The sequence below is a fragment of the Ranitomeya variabilis genome, chromosome 7, assembly GCF_051348905.1.
Source record: "Ranitomeya variabilis isolate aRanVar5 chromosome 7, aRanVar5.hap1, whole genome shotgun sequence".
NCBI classification, from domain to species: Eukaryota; Metazoa; Chordata; class Amphibia; order Anura; family Dendrobatidae; genus Ranitomeya; species Ranitomeya variabilis.
In genome coordinates this window covers 13761162-13787618 of record NC_135238.1, presented here as the reverse complement: position 1 = coordinate 13787618, position 26457 = coordinate 13761162, and the positions used below count along the sequence as shown (strand labels likewise).

The 26457-nt window shown below is 42.2% G+C and overlaps 1 protein-coding gene across 1 annotated transcript in view; it reads right to left on the bottom strand.

Moving 5' to 3' along the window:
• Positions 1 to 2170: 2170 nt before the first annotated feature.
• Positions 2171 to 26457, bottom strand: part of LOC143786158 (uncharacterized) — a 48926-nt gene continuing 24639 nt past the window's right edge. The window contains 1 exon segment of the mRNA XM_077275448.1: positions 2171 to 5078. Coding sequence (XP_077131563.1) covers positions 3459 to 5078 — 1620 coding nt within the window. The 3' untranslated portion in view covers positions 2171 to 3458.

The following is a 26457-nucleotide window of genomic DNA, read 5'->3' as shown; positions in this document are numbered from 1 at the left end:
TGAGCAAAATAGGACATTTTCAGCAAGAAATCCGCATGCGTTTTTCTCGCGTTTTGTTCCGCATTTTTGGTGCCTTTTTTTTTTTTGGCGGATTTTTCTGGAGGTTCCCAATGCAATAATATAGTGGGAAATCCGCAAAAAATCTGCAAAATGAATGAACATGCTGCGTTTTTTACTGCAATGCTTTTTTTTCGCGGAAAAAACGCATCATGTGCACAAAAATTGCGGAATGGATTCTAAATGATGGGATGCATAATGTATGTTTTTTTCCACGTTTTTATAGCGAAAAAACGCAGACAACACACGAAAAATCTGCAACGTGTGCATACAGCCTAAGTAATTAGCCTGGCACCAATCCACAAATTCCGACACCACCTGCCTATATTCCTCCTCACCCCGGCCTCCCTAATACATCTGACTACCATGGAGTCATCCGAGAATTTGGGGAAAAATAAGATTTATACTGAAAATCTGCTGTATACAACGTGAATAGAAAAGGCGACAGCACCGTTCCCTGAGGGGCACCTACACTGCTCAATAATCTGCCAGAGACCACCGCTCCCAGCTGTACATACTGGCCGCTCTGACAGGTTGTCCGATTTCTCATCCCCTCCTCCTCCTCCATATCAGTCATCTTTTTGCATAGTAAGAAGGTATTGAACGAGCTGGAGAAGTCAAAGAACATTGAGCGTACAGTGGTTCCATCATTGTCCATAAATTAAGGTACTGTATGTAACGGAGACATAACAGCATCGGCCACCCCCAATCTATGCTGGTAAGCAAACTGTAGGGGGACAGCAAACCCCTCACCCTCGACTCAAGCAAGCACTAATCTTCCCAAGGGCTTCATAACATGCGATGTTAAGGCTACAGGGCGATAGTCGTTTAGGGATGCAGGAAAAGTAGTCTTGTGAACCGGAACCAAGCAGGAAGTCTTCCATAACACCGGTACCCTCTGTGATTGTAGGCTCCAGTTAAACAGGTACTGAAAGACAGTACACCCCTGATGTACGCACTTTAAAGGGAACCTGTCATGTCCTTTGTAGCCTGTAAACGGTCCCCAATGTGCATCATGAACACATTTTTTCATTTAAAACGGGCTGTAATCATGTGCAAAAAGCACTTCATATAGTTATAACGTACCTGCTCCTTTAGTCATAGGGGTGTGCTTCATTGGGTTCAGTCACGGTTGTCGCAGCCAACGCGATTTGAATGATGCTCTCAGAGTTGCGCCGACGTCACTAAAATCCGATTTGAAAACCCCGCGCTTGCATAATGTATCATGGAGCTGCGCTTGCGCCGTTTTGATCTGGGAGCCGCGCTTGCGCCGTGACGAGCAGCTTCCCACGCGTGAGCCGTGACAAGTGGCTCCGGCCGCCTAGTCAATGAAGCTTTGTATTATACACAACTTCAGTGCGCACATGCGGGAAGCTGCTCATCACGGCGCATGCGCCATTCACCGATCATCACTACAAGGATACAGCACCAAAATAACCATCACTACATGAATACATCACCAGAACCGCAATCAGTTTTGTGCACGCTGTATTTGTCACAAGACGGACACAAAAACCATTAGTTTATCTATAATGAGGGTCTGTTTATTTTCCATTAGGGTATCTGCCAAATGCTGGACACCTTAATTGAAACCAAACGGCCCCGATTATAGTTACTCTTTATTAGTTTTCATAACTATCCTTGGACTCTACATTTATGTCTCTGACCCATTCCTTTGGGGGGGGGAAGACACCAAAATACTTTATCCCGGCCTTATTCTTAGGCCGGAGACACACTGCTGCGAGATACAGCTGAGTCTCGCTGGTTAAAAGCAAGCTGTGGCACCGGCACTCCGGAGCGGAGCGTGCAGCTGCATAGCAATACATGGAGCTGCATGCTCCGTTCCGGAGTGCCGGTGCCACAGCTTGCTTTTAACCAGCGAGACTCGGCCGTATCTCGCAGCAGTGTGTCTCCGGCCTTAGATAGTAAAAATTCTTCCAGTAATTGTAAATCCTTTCTACCAATTTGTAGTTGGGGGACGCTGCTCCTGCTGGAGAGGGGTTCAGGAGACCAGCGTCCTAGTGCACTTTTTTTTGTGGCTCTTAGTCACTATTTTAAGCGCACTCAGGTAGAGAGCACAAATTCGTCTCCAGAAAATGGCCGACAATTTTATAATGATTATTTTATTGGAAGTGAACAAGAAAGTGACAATGGAATAATACAAAATCGATATCTGTAAAATCAGGATGAAGCCCCCACCTGTAACCCAGCAGCCTGACACAGACAGTAACATACATATAATTCGGCATCGGGTCATGGATTCGGAATTATCAGACATCGAAAAGAGAAATCTATAACATCCTTCTGGATTATTTTTTTTAAATTTTATCCAAGAAAGCTCCGCATTGTTTCTGAATCCTATTTTTTTTTATTTTATTCTCGTTTTATACATGAAACAAGTGCCGGATTCGCACATTTTCTGGATTTTAAATATTAAATGTTAAACCCTATTTCCAACTTCACAAAAAAAAAATAATGTTATTAACCGAATACATCTAAAGTACAAATTTAAACAACTTTACAATAGGTCTTAATTATTATTTTTCACATACAGCTATATATTTGCATGGTAACAGACCCATGTTTATGTATGTTTCCATGGTAACAGACCACAAACGTTGGGTGGTCGGATCCTGCACTCCTGTTTCCTTCTGCCTCCTACTTATTTCTATCCTCATGGGATAATTTACTGAGCATTAAATATGAAAGGAAATGTGATTGTAGGATCTGACTACACTGGTGGAATGTGTTGTCTGTTACCATGGAGACACATAGATCTATACAAAGATTGTATACACAAAACAATAGTATTTTTTATTTTTTTTAATCACCATCTTTTTTTAGATATTTTGGAACAATAACTAATAGCTGGTTGTGAAGATAGACACGTTTTTAGGATGAATTGATGTAACCACACATTGAATAGCTTGGATGACAAATTATGTGCGTATTAGACTCGTGATCTATCTGTAGAAATGATTTATAGAACTTCAATAAGAAATCCACAAAAAAAGAAAATAACGTAAATCTGATGTATACCTTAGAGTAATATGTCGGATAATTCTGGATAAACCTCTTGGGCAGAGACAAAACTTAGATCATATCTGGATCGTGACTACGTCAATTACTTGGATGCTCTTTACCTGCAGCCACCACTTGGGGGCGCTCTCTGCATTCCATGTATACAATACTGTGCTCCCTCTACTGGTGGCCACGGGTAATACGCTATCTCATAAAATGATGTCTATAGAGATGATCTGTAGAATTGTATAATTATAACAAAACGATTGAACCATTATACAGAAAAAACTTAAGTAGCTCAGAGTTCTGAATCCGAATATGTAAGGACGATGGAAGGTGGAGATTAATTTTAAGGCTTTACAGAGGCCACCTTTATGTAATTATTCCATTATTCTGATTATGGAACCTTCATATAAATATAAGGCGGCATAGAGCGGCTCGGAGAAGGAGGTAGGGAAGGTGTGTAAGTGTCGGACAGGGTCACACACCTGATAGAAGGACAGACGCCCGGCCTCAAAATCCAGATAGATCCCCACAATCCGCACAGGAGAATCTGATGCCAGTCGTGTATATATTTTGTTGTGACGGAATACAAAAATTTTATTGAACATCAAACCCCAGGATTTCTCATTATAACCAATATAAGATTCATTTCCGATCACCTTCCTCTCCAGACTTTGCCCGGCCACTCCAATAATCCATTTCTTCGCCTGACTCACGTCCACCTCCCAGTAATGTCTCCCGGAGGAGAAGCTGCGGGAACTTAACACCTGACAAGATTTGAACCTCTTGGGCCAATCGGGTCTGTACTGTGACGTAGCAGAATAAGAAGCAGATCTGAGATCCTGAGATATAACAATGTTATTATGGGCCGTGTCTATATCCAGTAATATGTCCGATTTCTCCATCACTGAGAACGGTCTCTTTATCTTCATATCAATCAAATCATCAGCAAAGTTCCCCAGTCCTCTGTGTAATATCTGTGAGACTAGGCCTTCATCCACACACGGAGGACCTCTTACATCACCGATGATATGACCACTCTCAGGACTGATGTCACCAGGGTTTACGTCTTGTAGAAAGGTCAGTGGATCAGTGATATTACATAGTCCTTCAAGATGATTCATGTCCTTGGTCAGTTTGTCCACTTGAAGCTCCACCTGTTTGACCATGTCACAGACTGAACGTGAGACCTGATCCTTCTGTCTGGAAATCTCTCCCTGGATTCTCTTTTCTAGATCATCCAGCTTCTTCCTGAGATCAGTAAACAGGAGAGCGACTCTGTCACCGAGTCCGGCCGATTTCTTTCCCTGTTCTGTCCCGTGATCCTTCAGATTCTGAACTCTTTTTTGAGCTTTTTTTCTTTTGGATTTCATTGTCTCAAAGACCGACTTAATTTCCTTTTTCTTTTTCTCTAAGGCCACATCCAGTAGCTCCACGTAATGTCCCCTGTGGTCTCCGGCCGCCCAGCAGGACACACAGATACAGGCAGCGTCTATAGGACAGTAGTACTTCAGCACCTCCTTGTGTGTGGAGCATGTTCTTTCTTCAAGGGTATCATTGGGGTCAACTAAGGTATGTTCTGGTGACTTACTGTGTCTGCTTAGGTGCTTTCCACAAAAAGACGCCTCACACTGCAGACAGCATTTCACAGCTGGGACAGGAGACTTTATACAGTAAGTACAGAAGATTCTGGTCTCCTCCATATCAGTCTGAGTAGATGTAGATGAGAAATGCTCCACTATATTCTCCAGCTTCCGTTTCTTCTCCAGGGCCGGACGCTCCGGATATTGTGCTCTGCAGTCAGGACAGGAATACCCTCCAGCCGCCTCCTGTGCATCCAGCACACTCACAATACACGAGCGGCAGAAGTTGTGTCCACATCTCAGGGATACGGGATCTGTATAGAGGCTCAGGCAGATGGAGCAGTTCAGCTCGTCCCTCAGCTCCGCAGACGCCATTGTAGTGGGAATGAGCAGGAACCGAAAGTGAAAGAGTTTCTTCACACAAGGGGGAGGAGGGTCTCTCCAGAGCAATTACCGTAACCCCTGCAGCTCTGGAAGCAATAGTCCCACTATGTGCCTTGTACAATCAGTAGTCTCAGGTGCTGCAGAACCTCCGCTGCTGCGGCTACTTGCAGCATAGTTAATCCTAGTAAATGATGAGAATATTACAAATCACCGGCGAGGTGTATGATCTATATGGGTACAGTCTGCAGCCTCACTTTATAGAGTCATGGAGCCTCTTAGGCTGGTTTCATATTTGCGGTTGTGTCCGCAGCGTTTATGCCGCATACTCCCGCATGCGTCGTCTTTTCCTATCTTTAACATTAGGGACGCAGGTACATGCGATTGGATGCTTTCTGCCACGTTTGACGATGCATGCGTGGTTTCGTTGTCTGCGGCTTGGTGCGGTAAACACAACATGTTACAATTTCACAGGCGTGAATTTGCCGTCTAGAAACGTATGCGGTAGTTTGCAGAAAAAATGCGTAAAAAAAATGCATTTCAGTCAATGAGAACGCATGCGTTCGCAAGCACATGCGTTTGTGAACGCATGCGTTTTTCAAAAATAAACCTGTCTAAACACTAATCAACCCCCCACATAAAAACTGATAAAAGGAGGGAGTGGGCATTGGCAGTCCACAACTCTGCAGACTGGGAAGAAGATCAGACGCTGGAAAGAACCTGGAAGGAACCTACACTTTGGACAATGTGAGTATCAAAGCCAATGTCTATCTTTTCTTTTTTCTTTCTGTATATGTACTAATAATTTCTGTCTCTTTTTTTCTTGCTTCATTCATCAGAATGTCTTCGTCTTCTTCCAAGGAGCGTATTGGCCCCCCTGAAGATGGCAGACACGAAAGTGAAGTGAGTACTCGCTTCTTCAGATCGGTAAGTATTCTCTGTCACATCTACACATGTGACAATTTTTTTTTTCTTTTCCATAACAGTTCTTCAACTGCAGTAGAGGCCGAGCAGGAGCAGCATGGACAAGTTCGGGTGGCAAGGCGGCGTATAAGTATACCTGACTGATTGGACCCTGTTTATTGTATCCTGACTGTACTATTCTTGACTGTTCATTTCTTCACTTTGCTTATTTCTTTACCTTTTTGTTCTGGACTTTTTTTTTCTTGACTTTAATTTTTCTTGCCTGTTTTCTGTCTCTGTTGTTTTCTTTATTTTCCTTATTTTAATCTCTCCAACATTAATGTTTTTCTTTATTTTCCAGGACGGGATGAGGACCTCATTGAAAATGACCTTCTCATTTCCCTGGTCCATTCCGCAGCACTCGGACAACGTGACGATCCGGCGACTATGGAATGAGGTGGCCCAAGCGATGATGGATGGCTGGGACAACGCCCCGGCTCGGGTCCACAAAGCATTTCGTAAGTATTGCAATGCAGTGTGATGCAGCAGTGACTTTGGCCGGGATCACACAACTGTGTGTGATGAGAGAAACTCCTGAGATGCTCAGATCACAGCAATAAATGTTGATTGCTTATTCGCAACGGAAACCAGCATTGCGGTGGCTATTTCATTAGTGATGAGTATTCACAGCTGGCTGAAACCACTGGTGCCCAGAACTGAGAAGTACTCACTGTTTTTATACCTGTGATCTGAGCGCTGCAATGACATGACTGCTCTGCTCAGATGACGGTAATCACTGGTTATTGAGGGAATTTGAAGGCCACTACACAGCACTGGGCTACAATTAAATAATGTATTGCTCAACTGGACATCAAATGGGGCATGTCAAATTCACATCGGCTATGGCTACAGTATTGGAGATAGTGTTGGGTACTGACTTGTAGTCTCCAAAGACCTAGGGCTGCTGTATTTATGTTGCGTAAGTGTTGTGCTCAGATACTTGTAATCTGCAGATAAAAATGTGAGCCCCCAGAGGCTGAGTTAAATATTAAAAAAACAAAAATATACAGTACCTTTTAGTTTTATAAATAAGCTTTTCATCATCGTCCAAACATTTATATTAAAAAAAGAAAGTTTGACAAAATTGACATTCTCTTTTCACGAGCTATGGCTAACTATGGAAGCCTGTCATGAGCTGTTGTATTGTTAGGAGGTTCTTTCACGCCACAGATTAAGAAAGTCACGGAATGTTGCCTAACAAATGCTTTTAGCTTCTAAGTTCCTCGGATTCTCACGTATCATAACAACCTCACGTGAGTTCCAGGAAAGTGAGTTCTGACAATGCTGGAATGGCGTTGGCCTCGGAATTGATTATGCGTTCTTTTATTTTAACAGGGCCAAACATGAGGAATGAGAAAGGGTTGTCCAAGTAGTGGAAAGCCCTTTTAAATCCTAAAATAAATAAAGTTGTCAAATGTCATCAACTACCAAAAGTGCTCGCTGATTCAGACATCACGACTTGAAAACTGATGTGTCACAGACTTTTGCCTACCTGGTTGCCCATAGACACGTCCTGTGGTTCCTTCAGGTCACACGTGATCAGCACATATCTGCTATTTTTCTATAGTGGATATCCTCTTCTTACTTTGTAGTGAGATGGCGCATGTGTAATTGCAACGTCCTCACCGTACAGGATGGACATGGGCCCCGAGACCCACTCGTGTCACAGGAGGAACAGCCATCCTGCTCTCCAGCTTCATTATCAGCGCTCATAGAAGGATCAGTATACAGCACTGATAATATGGTGGTCTGATACCAGTACATAGAAGGATCAGTATACAGCGCTGATAACATGGTGGTCTGATACCAGTACATAGAAGGATCAGTATACAGTGCTGATAACATGGTGGTCTGATACCAGTACATAGAAGGATCAGTATACAGCACTGATAACATGGTGTCTGATACCAGTACATAGAAGGATCAGTATACAGCACTGATAACATGGTGTCTGATACCAGTACATAGAAGGATCAGTATACAGCACTGATAACATGGTGTCTGATTCCAGTACATAGAAGGATCAGTATACAGCACTGATAACATGGTGTCTGATACCAGTACATAGAAGGATCAGTATACAGCACTGATAATAGGGTGTCCGATACCAGTAAATAGAAGGATCAGTATACAGCACTGATAACATGGTGGTCTGATACCAGTACATAGAAGGATCAGTATACAGCACTGATAACATGGGGTCTGATACCAGTACATGGAAGGATCAGTATACAGCACTGATAACATGGTGGTCTGATACCAGTACATGGAAGGATCAGTATACAGCACTGATTACATGGTGGTACGATACCAGTACATGGAAGGATCAGTATACAGCGCTGATTACATGGTGGTCTGATACCAGTACATGGAAGGATCAGTATACAGCACTGATAACATGGTGTCTGATACCAGTACATAGAAGTATCAGTATACAGCACTGATTACATGGTGGTCTGATACCAGTACATGGAAGGATCAGTATACAGCGCTGATAACATGGTGTCTGATACCAGTACATAGAAGGATCAGTATACAGCACTGATAACATGGGGTCTGATACCAGTACATAGAAGGGTCAGTATACAGCGCTGATAACATGGGGTCTGATACCAGTACATAGAAGGATCAGTATACAGCACTGATAACATGGGGTCTGATACCAGTACATAGAAGGATCAGTATACAGCGCTGATAACATGGGGTCTGATACCAGTACATAGAAGGATCAGTATACAGCACTGATTACATGGTGGTCTGATACCAGTACATAGAAGGATCAGTATACAGCACTGATAACATGGTGTCTGATACCAGTACATGGAAGGATCAGTATACAGCACTGATAACATGGTGTCTGATACCAGTACATGGAAGGATCAGTATACAGCACTGATAACATGGTGTCTGATACCAGTACATAGAAGGATCAGTATACAGCACTGATAACATGGTGTCTGATACCAGTACATAGAAGGATCAGTATACAGCACTGATAACATGGTGTCTGATACCAGTACATAGAAGGATCAGTATACAGCACTGATACCATGGTGTCTGATACCAGTACATAGAAGGATCAGTATACAGCGCTGATAACATGGGGTCTGATACCAGTACATAGAAGGATCCGTATACAGCACTGATAATAGGGTGTCTGATACCAGTACATAGAAGGATCAGTATACAGCGCTGATAACATGGTGTCTGATACCAGTACATAGAAGGATCAGTATACAGCACTGATAACATGGTGGCCTGATGCCAGTACATAGAAGGATCAGTATACAGCACTGATAACATGGTGTCTGATACCAGTACATAGAAGGATCAGTATACAGCACTGATAACATGGTGGTCTGATACCAGTACATAGAAGGATCAGTATACAGCACTGATAACATGGTGGTCTGATACCAGTACATGGAAGGGTCAGTATACAGCACTGATTACATGGTGGTCTGATACCAGTACATAGAAGGATCAGTATACAGCACTGATAACATGGTGGTCTGATACCAGTACATGGAAGGATCAGTATACAGCGCTGATTACATGGTGTCTGATACCAGTACATAGAAGGATCAGTATACAGCACTGATAACATGGTGTCTGATACCAGTACATAGAAGGATCAGTATACAGCACTGATAACATGGTGTCTGATACCAGTACATAGAAGGATCAGTATACAGCACTGATACCATGGTGTCTGATACCAGTACATAGAAGGATCAGTATACAGCGCTGATAACATGGGGTCTGATACCAGTACATAGAAGGATCCGTATACAGCACTGATAATAGGGTGTCTGATACCAGTACATAGAAGGATCAGTATACAGCACTGATAACATGGTGTCTGATACCAGTACATAGAAGGATCAGTATACAGCACTGATACCATGGTGTCTGATACCAGTACATAGAAGGATCAGTATACAGCGCTGATTACATGGTGTCTGATACCAGTACATAGAAGGATCAGTATACAGCACTGATAACATGGTGTCTGATACCAGTACATAGAAGGATCAGTATACAGCACTGATAACATGGTGTCTGATACCAGTACATAGAAGGATCAGTATACAGCACTGATACCATGGTGTCTGATACCAGTACATAGAAGGATCAGTATACAGCGCTGATTACATGGTGTCTGATACCAGTACATAGAAGGATCAGTATACAGCACTGATAACATGGTGTCTGATACCAGTACATAGAAGGATCAGTATACAGCACTGATAACATGGTGTCTGATACCAGTACATAGAAGGATCAGTATACAGCACTGATACCATGGTGTCTGATACCAGTACATAGAAGGATCAGTATACAGCACTGATAACATGGTGTCTGATACCAGTACATAGAAGGATCAGTATACAGCACTGATAACATGGTGGCCTGATGCCAGTACATAGAAGGATCAGTATACAGCACTGATAACATGGTGTCTGATACCAGTACATGGAAGGATCAGTATACAGCACTGATAACATGGTGTCTGATACCAGTACATAGAAGGGTCAGTATACAGCACTGATAACATGGTGGCCTGATGCCAGTACATAGAAGGATCAGTATACAGCGCTGATAACATGGTGTCTGATACCAGTACATAGAAGGATCAGTATACAGCGCTGATAACATGGTGGTCTGATACCAGTACATAGAAGGATCAGTATACAGCACTGATAACATGGTGGTCTGATACCAGTACATGGAAGGATCAGTATACAGCACTGATAACATGGTGTCTGATACCAGTACATAGAAGGATCAGCATACAGCACTGATAACATGGTGTCTGATACCAGTACATAGAAGGATCAGTATACAGCACTGATAACATGGTGGTCTGATACCAGTACATGGAAGGATCAGTATACAGCACTGATAACATGGTGTCTGATACCAGTACATAGAAGGATCAGCATACAGCACTGATAACATGGTGTCTGATACCAGTACATAGAAGGATCAGTATACAGCACTGATAACATGGTGGTCTGATACCAGTACATAGAAGGATCAGTATACAGCACTGATAACATGGTGGTCTGATACCAGTACATAGAAGGATCAGTATACAGCACTGATAACATGGTGTCTGATACCAGTACATAGAAGGATCAGTATACAGCACTGATAACATGGTGGTCTAATACCAGTACATAGAAGGATCAGCATACAGCGCTGATAACATGGTGGTCTGATACCAGTACATAGAAGGGTCAGTATACAGCACTGATAACATGGTGTCTGATACCAGTACATAGAAGGGTCAGTATACAGCACTGATAACATGGTGTCTGATACCAGTACATAGAAGGGTCAGTATACAGCACTGATAACATGGTGGTCTGATACCAGTACATAGAAGGGTCAGTATACAGCACTGATAACATGGTGTCTGATACCAGTACATAGAAGGGTCAGTATACAGCACTGATAACATGGTGTCTGATACCAGTACATAGAAGGGTCAGTATACAGCACTGATAACATGGTGGTCTGATACCAGTATATAGAAGGATCAGTATACAGCACTGATAACATGGCGGTCTGATACCAGTACATAGAGGGATCAGCATACAGCACTGATAACATGGTGTCTGATACCAGTACATAGAAGGGTCAGTATACAGCACTGATAACATGGTGTCCGATACCAGTACATGGAAGGATCAGTATACAGCACTGATAACATGGTGTCTGATACCAGTACATAGAAGGGTCAGTATACAGCACTGATAACATGGGGTCTGATACCAGTACATGGAAGGATCAGTATACAGCACTGATAACGTGGTGTCTGATACCAGTACATAGAAGGGTCAGTATACAGCACTGATAACATGGTGTCCGATACCAGTACATAGAAGGATCAGTATACAGCACTGATAACATGGTGGTCTGATACCAGTACATGGAAGGATCAGTATACAGCACTGATAACATGGTGGTCTGATACCAGTACATGGAAGGGTCAGTATACAGCACTGATAACATGGTGTCCGATACCAGTACATAGAAGGATCAGTATACAGCGCTGATAACATGGTGTCTGATACCAGTACATAGAAGGATCAGTATACAGCACTGATAACATGGTGTCTGATACCAGTACATAGAAGGATCAGTATACAGCACTGATAACATGGTGTCTGATACCAGTACATAGAAGGATCAGTATACAGCACTGATAACATGGTGTCTGATACCAGTACATAGAAGGATCCGTATACAGCACTGATAACATGGTGTCTGATACCAGTACATAGAAGGATCAGTATACAGCACTGATAACATGGTGGCCTGATGCCAGTACATAGAAGGATCAGTATACAGCGCTGATAACATGGTGTCTGATACCAGTATATATAAGGATCAGTATACAGCACTGATAACATGGTGGTCTGATACCAGTACATAGAAGGATCAGTATACAGCGCTGATAACATGGTGGTCTGATACCAGTACATAGAAGGATCAGTATACAGCGCTGATAACATGGTGGTCTGATACCAGTACATAGAAGGATCAGTATACAGCACTGATAACATGGTGGTCTGATACCAGTACATAGAAGGATCAGTATACAGCACTGATAACATGGTGTCTGATACCAGTACATGGAAGGATCAGTATACAGCGCTGATAACATGGTGGTCTGATACCAGTACATAGAAGGATCAGTATACAGCACTGATAACATGGTGTCTGATACCAGTACATGGAAGGATCAGTATACAGCACTGATAACATGGTGTCTGATACCAGTACATGGAAGGATCAGTATACAGCACTGATAACATGGTGGCCTGATGCCAGTACATAGAAGGATCAGTATACAGCGCTGATAACATGGTGTCTGATACCAGTATATATAAGGATCAGTATACAGCACTGATAACATGGTGGTCTGATACCAGTACATAGAAGGATCAGCATACAGCACTGATAACATGGTGGTCTGATACCAGTACATAGAAGGATCAGTATACAGCACTGATAACATGGTGGTCTGATACCAGTACATAGAAGGATCAGTATACAGCACTGATAACATGGTGGTCTGATACCAGTACATGGAAGGATCAGTATACAGCACTGATAACATGGTGTCTGATACCAGTACATAGAAGGATCAGCATACAGCACTGACAACATGGTGGTCTGATACCAGTACATAGAAGGGTCCGTATACAGCACTGATAACATGGCGGTCTGATACCAGTACATAGAAGGATCAGCATACAGCACTGATAACATGGGGTCTGATACCAGTACATAGAAGGATCAGTATACAGCACTGATAACATGGTGTCCGATACCAGTACATAGAAGGATCAGTATACAGCACTGATAACATGATGGTCTGATACCAGCGCTCATAGAAGGATCAGTATACAGCGCTGATAACATGGTGGTCTGATACCAGTACATAGAAGGATCAGTATACAGCGCTGATAACATGGTGTCTGATACCAGTACATGGAAGGATCAGTATACAGCACTGATAACATGGTGTCTGATACCAGTACATAGAAGGATCAGTATACAGCACTGATAACATGGGGTCTGATACCAGTACATAGAAGGATCAGTATACAGCGCTGATAACATGGTGTCTGATACCAGTACATAGAAGGATCCGTATACAGCACTGATAACATGGTGGTCTGATACCAGTACATAGAAGGATCAGCATACAGCACTGATAACATGGGGTCTGATACCAGTACATAGAAGGATCAGTATACAGCACTGATAACATGGTGTCTGATACCAGTACATAGAAGGATCAGCATACAGCACTGATAACATGGGGTCTGATACCAGTACATAGAAGGATCAGTATACAGCACTGATAACATGGTGTCTGATACCAGTACATAGAAGGATCAGTATACAGCACTGATAACATGGCGGTCTGATACCAGTACATAGAAGGATCAGCATACAGCACTGATAACATGGGGTCTGATACCAGTACATAGAAGGATCAGTATACAGCACTGATAACATGGTGTCTGATACCAGTACATAGAAGGATCAGTATACAGCACTGATAACATGGTGGTCTGATACCAGTACATAGAAGGATCAGTATACAGCGCTGATAACATGGTGTCTGATACCAGTACATAGAAGGATCCGTATACAGCACTGATAACATGGTGGTCTGATACCAGTACATAGAAGGATCAGTATACAGCACTGATAACATGGTGTCCGATACCAGTACATAGAAGGATCAGTATACAGCGCTGATAACATGGTGTCTGATACCAGTACATAGAAGGATCAGTATACAGCGCTGATAACATGGTGTCTGATACCAGTACATAGAAGGATCAGTATACAGCACTGATAACATGGTGGTCTGATACCAGTACATAGAAGGATCAGTATACAGCACTGATAACATGGTGTCCGATACCAGTACATAGAAGGATCAGTATACAGCGCTGATAACATGGTGTCTGATACCAGTACATGGAAGGATCAGTATACAGCACTGATAACATGGTGTCTGATACCAGTACATAGAAGGATCAGTATACAGCACTGATAACATGGTGTCCGATACCAGTACATAGAAGGATCAGTATACAGCACTGATAACATGGTGTCTGATACCAGTACATAGAAGGATCAGTATACAGCACTGATAACATGGTGGTCTGATACCAGTACATAGAAGGATCAGTATACAGCGCTGATAACATGGTGTCTGATACCAGTACATAGAAGGATCAGTATACAGCACTGATAACATGGTGTCCGATACCAGTACATAGAAGGATCAGTATACAGCACTGATAACATGGTGTCTGATACCAGTACATAGAAGGATCAGTATACAGCACTGATAACATGGGGTCTGATACCAGTACATAGAAGGATCAGTATACAGCACTGATAACATGGTGTCCGATACCAGTACATAGAAGGATCAGTATACAGCACTGATAACATGGTGTCTGATACCAGTACATAGAAGGATCAGTATACAGCACTGATAACATGGTGTCCGATACCAGTACATAGAAGGATCAGTATACAGCACTGATAACATGGTGGTCTGATACCAGTACATAGAAGGATCAGTATACAGCGCTGATAACATGGTGTCTGATACCAGTACATAGAAGGATCAGTATACAGCACTGATAACATGGTGTCCGATACCAGTACATAGAAGGATCAGTATACAGCACTGATAACATGGTGTCTGATACCAGTACATAGAAGGATCAGTATACAGCACTGATAACATGGTGTCCGATACCAGTACATAGAAGGATCAGTATACAGCACTGATAACATGGTGTCTGATACCAGTACATAGAAGGATCAGCATACAGCACTGATAACATGGGGTCTGATACCAGTACATAGAAGGATCCGTATACAGCACTGATAACATGGGGTCTGATACCAGTACATAGAAGGATCAGTATACAGCGCTGATAACATGATGGTCTGATACCAGTACATAGAAGGATCCGTATACAGCACTGATAACATGGTGTCTGATACCAGTACATGGAAGGATCAGTATACAGCACTGATAACATGGTGGTCTGATACCAGTACATAGAAGGATCAGTATACAGCACTGATAACATGGTGTCTGATACCAGTACATAGAAGGATCAGTATACAGCACTGATAACATGGTGGTCTGATACCAGTACATAGAAGGATCAGTATACAGCACTGATAACATGGTGTCCGATACCAGTACATAGAAGGATCAGTATACAGCGCTGATAACATGGTGTCTGATACCAGTACATGGAAGGATCAGTATACAGCACTGATAACATGGTGGTCTGATACCAGTACATAGAAGGATCAGTATACAGCGCTGATAACATGGTGGTCTGATACCAGTACATAGAAGGATCAGTATACAGCACTGATAACATGGTGGTCTGATACCAGTACATAGAAGGATCAGTATACAGCGCTGATAACATGGTGTCCGATACCAGTACATAGAAGGATCAGTATACAGCGCTGATAACATGGTGTCCGATACCAGTACATAGAAGGATCAGTATACAGCACTGATAACATGGTGGTCTGATACCAGTACATAGAAGGATCAGTATACAGCGCTGATAACATGGTGTCTGATACCAGTACATAGAAGGATCAGTATACAGCGCTGATAACATGGTGTCCGATACCAGTACATAGAAGGATCAGTATACAGCACTGATAACATGGTGGTCTGATACCAGTACATAGAAGGATCAGTATACAGCGCTGATAACATGGTGTCCGATACCAGTACATAGAAGGATCAGTATACAGCACTGATAACATGGTGGTCTGATACCAGTACATAGAAGGATCAGTATACAGCGCTGATAACATGGTGTCTGATACCAGTACATAGAAGGATCAGTATACAGCACTGATAACATGGTGTCCGATACCAGTACATAGAAGGATCAGTATACAGCGCTGATAACATGGTGTCTGATACCAGTACATAGAAGGATCAGTATACAGCGCTGATAACATGGTGTCCGATACCAGTACATAGAAGGATCAGTATACAGCACTGATAACATGGTGTCTGATACCAGTACATAGAAGGATCAGTATACAGCGCTGATAACATGGTGTCCGATACCAGTACATAGAAGGATCAGTATACAGCACTGATAACATGGTGGTCTGATACCAGTACATAGAAGGATCAGTATACAGCGCTGATAACATGGTGTCTGATACCAGTACATAGAAGGATCAGTATACAGCACTGATAACATGGTGTCCGATACCAGTACATAGAAGGATCAGTATACAGCGCTGATAACATGGTGTCTGATACCAGTACATGGAAGGATCAGTATACAGCGCTGATAACATGGTGGTCTGATACCAGTACATAGAAGGATCAGTATACAGCGCTGATAACATGGTGTCTGATACCAGTACATAGAAGGATCAGTATACAGCACTGATAACATGGTGTCTGATACCAGTACATAGAAGGATCAGCATACAGCACTGATAACATGGTGTCTGATACCAGTACATAGAAGGATCAGTATACAGCACTGATAACATGGTGTCTGATACCAGTACATAGAAGGATCAGCATACAGCACTGATAACATGGTGTCTGATACCAGTACATAGAAGGATCAGTATACAGCACTGATAACATGGTGTCTGATACCAGTACATAGAAGGATCAGCATACAGCACTGATAACATGGTGTCTGATACCAGTACATAGAAGGATCAGTATACAGCACTGATACCATGGTGTCTGATACCAGTACATAGAAGGATCAGTATACAGCACTGATAACATGGTGTCTGATACCAGTACATAGAAGGATCAGCATACAGCACTGATAACATGGTGTCTGATACCAGTACATAGAAGGATCAGTATACAGCACTGATAACATGGTGTCTGATACCAGTACATAGAAGGATCAGTATACAGCACTGATAACATGGTGTCTGATACCAGTACATAGAAGGATCAGCATACAGCACTGATAACATGGTGTCTGATACCAGTACATAGAAGGATCAGTATACAGCACTGATACCATGGTGTCTGATACCAGTACATAGAAGGATCAGTATACAGCACTGATAACATGGTGTCTGATACCAGTACATAGAAGGATCAGTATACAGCACTGATAACATGGTGGTCTGATACCAGTACATAGAAGGATCAGTATACAGCGCTGATAACATGGTGTCTGATACCAGTACATAGAAGGATCAGCATACAGCACTGATAACATGGTGTCTGATACCAGTACATAGAAGGATCAGTATACAGCACTGATACCATGGTGTCTGATACCAGTACATAGAAGGATCAGTATACAGCACTGATAACATGGTGGTCTGATACCAGTACATAGAAGGATCAGTATACAGCACTGATAACATGGTGGTCTGATACCAGTACATAGAAGGATCAGTATACAGCGCTGATAACATGGTGTCTGATACCAGTACATAGAAGGATCAGTATACAGCACTGATAACATGGTGGTCTGATACCAGTACATAGAAGGATCAGTATACAGCACTGATAACATGGTGTCCGATACCAGTACATAGAAGGATCAGTATACAGCGCTGATAACATGGTGTCTGATACCAGTACATAGAAGGATCAGTATACAGCACTGATAACATGGTGGTCTGATACCAGTACATAGAAGGATCAGTATACAGCACTGATAACATGGTGTCTGATACCAGTACATAGAAGGATCAGTATACAGCACTGATAACATGGTGTCTGATACCAGTACATAGAAGGCTCAGTATACAGCACTGATAACATGGTGTCTGATACCAGTACATAGAAGGATCAGTATACAGCACTGATAACATGGTGTCTGATACCAGTACATAGAAGGATCAGTATACAGCACTGATAACATGGTGGTCTGATACCAGTACATAGAAGGATCAGTATACAGCACTGATAACATGGTGTCTGATACCAGTACATAGAAGGATCAGTATACAGCACTGATAACATGGTGTCTGATACCAGTACATAGAAGGCTCAGTATACAGCACTGATAACATGGTGTCTGATACCAGTACATAGAAGGATCCGTATACAGCACTGATAACATGGTGTCTGATACCAGTACATAGAAGGATCAGTATACAGCACTGATAACATGGTGTCTGATACCAGTACATGGAAGGATCAGTATACAGCACTGATAACATGGTGTCCGATACCAGTACATAGAAGGATCAGTATACAGCGCTGATAACATGGTGGTCCGATACCAGTACATGGAAGGATCAGTATACAGCACTGATAACATGGTGTCTGATACCAGTACATAGAAGGATCCGTATACAGCGCTGATAACATGGTGGTCTGATACCAGTACATAGAAGGATCAGTATACCGCACTGATAACATGGTGGTCCGATACCAGTACATAGAAGGATCAGTATACAGCACTGATAACATGGTGTCTGATACCAGTACATAGAAGGATCAGTATACAGCACTGATAACATGGTGGTCCGATACCAGTACATGGAAGGATCAGTATACAGCACTGATAACATGGTGTCTGATACCAGTACATAGAAGGATCAGTATACAGCACTGATACATGGTGTCTGATACCAGTACATAGAAGGATCAGTATACAGCACTGATTACATGGTGTCTGATACCAGTACATAGAAGGATCAGTATACAGCACTGATAACATGGTGGTCTGATACCAGTACATAGAAGGCTCAGTATACAGCGCTGATAACATGGTGTCTGATACCAGTACATAGAAGGATCAGTATACAGCACTGATAACATGGTGTCTGATACCAGTACATGGAAGGATCAGTATACAGCACTGATAACATGGTGGTCTGATACCAGTACATAGAAGGATCAGTATACAGCACTGATAACATGGTGTCTGATACCAGTACATAGAAGGATCAGTATACAGCGCTGATAACATGGTGGTCTGATACCAGTACATAGAAGGATCAGTATACAGCACTGATAACATGGTGTCTGATACCAGTACATGGAAGGATCAGTATACAGCACTGATAACATGGTGGTCTGATACCAGTACATAGAAGGATCAGTATACAGCACTGATAACATGGTGTCTGATACCAGTACATAGAAGGATCAGTATACAGCGCTGATAACATAGTGTCTGATACCAGTACATAGAAGGATCAGTATACAGCACTGATAACATGGTGTCTGATACCAGTACATAGAAGGATCAGTAGACAGCACTGATAACATAGTGTCTGATACCAGTACATAGAAGGATCAGTATACAGCACTGATAACATGGTGTCTGATACCAGTACATAGAAGGATCAGTATACAGCACTGATAACATGGTGTCTGATACCAGTACATAGAAGGATCAGTATACAGCACTGATAACATGGTGTCTGATACCAGTACATAGAAGGATCAGTATACAGCACTGATAACGTGGTGTCCGATACCAGTACATAGAAGGATCAGTATACAGCGCTGATAACGTGGTGTCCGATACCAGTACATAGAAGGATCAGTATACAGCACTGATAACATGGTGTCTGATACCAGTACATAGAAGGATCAGTATACAGCACTGATAACATGGTGTCTGATACCAGTACATAGAAGGATCAGTAGACAGCACTGATAACATAGTGTCTGATACCAGTACATAGAAGGATCAGTATACAGCACTGATAACATGGTGTCTGATACCAGTACATAGAAGGATCAGTATACAGCACTGATAACATGGTGTCTGATACCAGTACATAGAAGGATCAGTATACAGCACTGATAACATGGTGTCTGATACCAGTACATAGAAGGATCAGTATACAGCACTGATAACGTGGTGTCCGATACCAGTACATAGAAGGATCAGTATACAGCGCTGATAACGTGGTGTCCGATACCAGTACATAGAAGGATCAGTATACAGCACTGATAACATGGTGTCTGATACCAGTACATAGAAGGATCAGTATACAGCACTGATAACATGGTGTCTGATACCAGTACATAGAAGGATCAGTATACAGCACTGATAACATGGTGGTCTGATACCAGTACATAGAAGGATCAGTATACAGCACTGATAACATGGTGTCTGATACCAGTACATAGAAGGATCAGTATACAGCACTGATAACATGGTGTCCGATACCAGTACATAGAAGGATCAGTATACAGCGCTGATAACGTGGTGTCCGATACCAGTACATAGAAGGATCAGTATACAGCACTGATTACATGGTGGTCTGATACCAGTACATAGAAGGATCAGTATACAGCACTGATAACATGGTGTCTGATACCAGTACATAGAAGGATCAGTATACAGCACTGATAACATGGTGTCCGATACCAGTACATAGAAGGATCAGTATACAGCGCTGATAATGTGGTGTCCGATACCAGTACATAGAAGGATCAGTATACAGCACTGATAACATGGTGTCTGATACCAGTACATAGAAGGATCAGTATACAGCACTGATAACATGGTGTCCGATACCAGTACATAGAAGGATCAGTATACAGCGCTGATAACATGGGGTCTGATACCAGTACATGGAAGGATCAGTATACAGCACTGATAACATGGTGTCCGATACCAGTACATAGAAGGATCAGTATACAGCACTGATAACATGGTGTCTGATACCAGTACATAGAAGGATCAGTATACAGCGCTGATAACGTGGTGTCCGATACCAGTACATAGAAGGATCAGTAGACAGCACTGATAACATGGTATCTGATACCAGTACATAGAAGGATCAGTATACAGCACTGATAACATGGTGTCTGATACCAGCGCTTATAGAAGGATCAGTATACAGCACTGATAACATGGTGTCCGATACCAGTACATAGAAGGATCAGTATACAGCGCTGATAACGTGGTGTCCGATACCAGTACATAGAAGGATCAGTATACAGCACTGATAACATGGTGTCTGATACCAGTACATAGAAGGATCAGTATACAACACTGATAACATGGTGTCCGATACCAGTACATAGAAGGATCAGTATACAGCACTGATAACATGGTGTCTGATACCAGTACATAGAAGGATCAGTATACAGCACTGATAACATGGTGTCTGATACCAGTACATAGAAGGATCAGTATACAGCACTGATAACATGGTGTCCGATACCAGTACATAGAAGGATCAGTATACAGCACTGATAACATGGTGTCCGATACCAGTACATAGAAGGATCAGTATACAGCACTGATAACATGGTGTCCGATACCAGTACATAGAAGGATCAGTATACAGCGCTGATAACATGGTGTCTGATACCAGTACATAGAAGGATCAGTATACAGCACTGACAACATGGTGTCCGATACCAGTACATAGAAGGATCAGTATACAGCACTGATAACATGGTGTCTGATACCAGTACATAGAAGGATCAGTATACAACACTGATAACATGGTGTCCGATACCAGTACATAGAAGGATCAGTATACAGCACTGATAACATGGTGTCTGATACCAGTACATAGAAGGATCAGTATACAGCACTGATAACATGGTGTCTGATACCAGTACATAGAAGGATCAGTATACAGCACTGATAACATGGTGGTCTGATACCAGTACATGGAAGGATCAGTATACAGCACTGATAACATGGTGTCTGATACCAGTACATAGAAGGATCAGTATACAGCACTGATAACATGGTGTCTGATACCAGTACATAGAAGGATCAGTATACAGCACTGATAACATGGTGGTCTGATACCAGTACATAGAAGGATCAGTATACAGCACTGATAACATGGTGTCTGATACCAGTACATAGAAGGATCAGTATACAGCACTGATAACATGGTGTCTGATACCAGTACATAGAAGGATCAGTATACAGCACTGATAACATGGTGGTCTGATACCAGTACATAGAAGGATCAGTATACAGCACTGATAACATGGTGTCCGATACCAGTACATAGAAGGATCAGTATACAGCACTGATAACATGGTGTCCGATACCAGTACATAGAAGGATCAGTATACAGCACTGATAACATGGTGTCCGATACCAGTACATAGAAGGATCAGTATACAGCGCTGATAACATGGTGGTCTGATACCAGTACATAGAAGGATCAGTATACAGCACTGATAACATGGTGTCTGATACCAGTACATAGAAGGATCAGTATACAGCACTGATAACATGGTGTCTGATACCAGTACATAGAAGGATCAGTATACAGCACTGATAACATGGTGTCTGATACCAGTACATAGAAGGATCAGTATACAGCACTGATAACATGGTGTCTGATACCAGTACATAGAAGGATCAGTATACAGCACTGATAACATGGTGTCTGATACCAGTACATAGAAGGATCAGTATACAGCACTGATAACATGGTGTCTGATACCAGTACATAGAAGGATCAGTATACAGCACTGATAACATGGTGTCTGATACCAGTACATAGAAGGATCAGTAGACAGCACTGATAACATGGTGTCTGATACCAGTACATAGAAGGATCAGTAGACAGCACTGATAACATGGTGTCTGATACCAGCGCTTATAGAAGGATCAGTATACAGCACTGATAACATGGTGTCCGATACCAGTACATAGAAGGATCAGTATACAGCACTGATAACATGGTGGTCTGATACCAGTACATAGAAGGATCAGTATACAGCGCTGATAACGTGGTGTCCGATACCAGTACATAGAAGGATCAGTAGACAGCACTGATAACATGGTGTCTGATACCAGTACATAGAAGGATCAGTATACAGCACTGATAACATGGTGTCCGATACCAGTACATAGAAGGATCAGTATACAGCACTGATAACATGGTGTCCGATACCAGTACATAGAAGGATCAGTATACAGCGCTGATAACATGGTGTCTGATACCAGTACATAGAAGGATCAGTATACAGCGCTGATAACATGGTGGTCTGATACCAGTACATAGAAGGATCAGTATACAGCACTGATAACATGGTGTCTGATACCAGTACATAGAAGGATCAGTATACAGCACTGATAACATGGTGTCTGATACCAGTACATAGAAGGATCAGTATACAGCACTGATAACATGGTGTCTGATACCAGTACATAGAAGGATCAGTATACAGCACTGATAACATGGTGTCTGATACCAGTACATAGAAGGATCAGTATACAGCACTGATAACATGGTGTCTGATACCAGTACATAGAAGGATCAGTATACAGCACTGATAACATGGTGTCTGATACCAGTACATAGAAGGATCAGTATACAGCACTGATAACATGGTGTCTGATACCAGTACATAGAAGGATCAGTATACAGCACTGATAACATGGTGTCCGATACCAGTACATAGAAGGATCAGTATACAGCGCTGATAACGTGGTGTCCGATACCAGTACATAGAAGGATCAGTATACAGCACTGATTACATGGTGGTCTGATACCAGTACATAGAAGGATCAGTATACAGCACTGATAACATGGTGTCTGATACCAGTACATAGAAGGATCAGTATACAGCACTGATAACATGGTGTCCGATACCAGTACATAGAAGGATCAGTATACAGCGCTGATAATGTGGTGTCCGATACCAGTACATAGAAGGATCAGTAGACAGCGCTGATAACGTGGTGTCCGATACCAGTACATAGAAGGATCAGTATACAGCACTGATTACATGGTGTCCGATACCAGTACATAGAAGGATCAGTATACAGCACTGATAACATGGTGTCTGATACCAGTACATAGAAGGATCAGTATACAGCACTGATAACATGGTGTCTGATACCAGTACATGGAAGGATCAGTATACAGCGCTGATAACATGGTGTCTGATACCAGCGCTCATAGAAGGATCCGTATACAGCACTGATAACATGGTGGTCTGATACCAGTACATAGAAGGATCAGTATACAGCACTGATAACATGATGGTCTGATACCAGTACATAGAAGGATCAGTATACAGCACTGATAACGTGGTGTCCGATACCAGTACATAGAAGGATCAGTATACAGCACTGATAACATGGTGTCTGATACCAGTACATAGAAGGATCAGTATACAGCACTGATAACATGGTGTCTGATACCAGTACATAGAAGGATCAGTATACAGCACTGATAACATGGTGTCTGATACCAGTACATAGAAGGATCAGTATACAGCACTGATAACATGGTGTCCGATACCAGTACATAGAAGGATCAGTATACAGCACTGATAACATGGTGTCTGATACCAGTACATAGAAGGATCAGTATACAGCACTGATAACATGGTGTCTGATACCAGTACATGGAAGGATCAGTATACAGCGCTGATAACATGGTGTCTGATACCAGTACATGGAAGGATCAGTATACAGCACTGATAACATGGTGTCTGATACCAGTACATAGAAGGATCAGTATACAGCACTGATAACGTGGTGTCTGATACCAGTACATGGAAGGATCAGTATACAGCACTGATAACATGGTGTCCGATACCAGTACATAGAAGGATCAGTATACAGCACTGAGAACATGGTGTCTGATACCAGTACATAGAAGGATCAGTATACAGCACTGAGAACATGGTGTCTGATACCAGTACATAGAAGGATCAGTATACAGCACTGATAACATGGTGGTCTGATACCAGTACATAGAAGGATCAGTATACAGCACTGATAACATGGTGTCTGATACCAGTACATAGAAGGATCAGTATACAGCACTGATAACGTGGTGTCTGATACCAGTACATGGAAGGATCAGTATACAGCACTGATAACATGGTGTCTGATACCAGTACATAGAAGGGTCAGTATACAGCACTGATAACATGGTGTCTGATACCAGTACATAGAAGGATCAGTATACAGCACTGATAACATGGTGTCTGATACCAGTACATAGAAGGATCAGTATACAGCACTGATAACATGGTGGTCCGATACCAGTACATAGAAGGATCAGTATACAGCGCTGATAACATGGTGTCTGATACCAGTACATAGAAGGATCAGTATACAGCGCTGATAACATGGTGTCTGATACCAGTACATGGAAGGATCAGTATACAGCACTGATAACATGGTGTCTGATACCAGTACATAGAAGGATCAGTATACAGCACTGATAACGTGGTGTCTGATACCAGTACATGGAAGGATCAGTATACAGCACTGATAACATGGTGTCTGATACCAGTACATAGAAGGATCAGTATACAGCACTGATAACATGGTGGTCTGATACCAGTACATAGAAGGATCAGTATACAGCACTGAGAACATGGTGTCTGATACCAGTACATAGAAGGATCAGTATACAGCACTGATAACATGGTGGTCTGATACCAGTACATAGAAGGATCAGTATACAGCACTGATAACATGGTGTCTGATACCAGTACATAGAAGGATCAGTATACAGCACTGATAACGTGGTGTCTGATACCAGTACATGGAAGGATCAGTATACAGCACTGATAACATGGTGTCTGATACCAGTACATAGAAGGGTCAGTATACAGCACTGATAACATGGTGTCTGATACCAGTACATAGAAGGATCAGTATACAGCACTGATAACATGGTGGTCTGATACCAGTACATAGAAGGATCAGTATACAGCACTGATAACATGGTGTCTGATACCAGTACATAGAAGGATCAGTATACAGCACTGATAACATGGTGTCTGATACCAGTACATAGAAGGATCAGTATACAGCACTGATAACATGGTGGTCCGATACCAGTACATAGAAGGATCAGTATACAGCGCTGATAACGTGGTGTCTGATACCAGTACATAGAAGGATCAGTATACAGCACTGATAACATGGTGTCT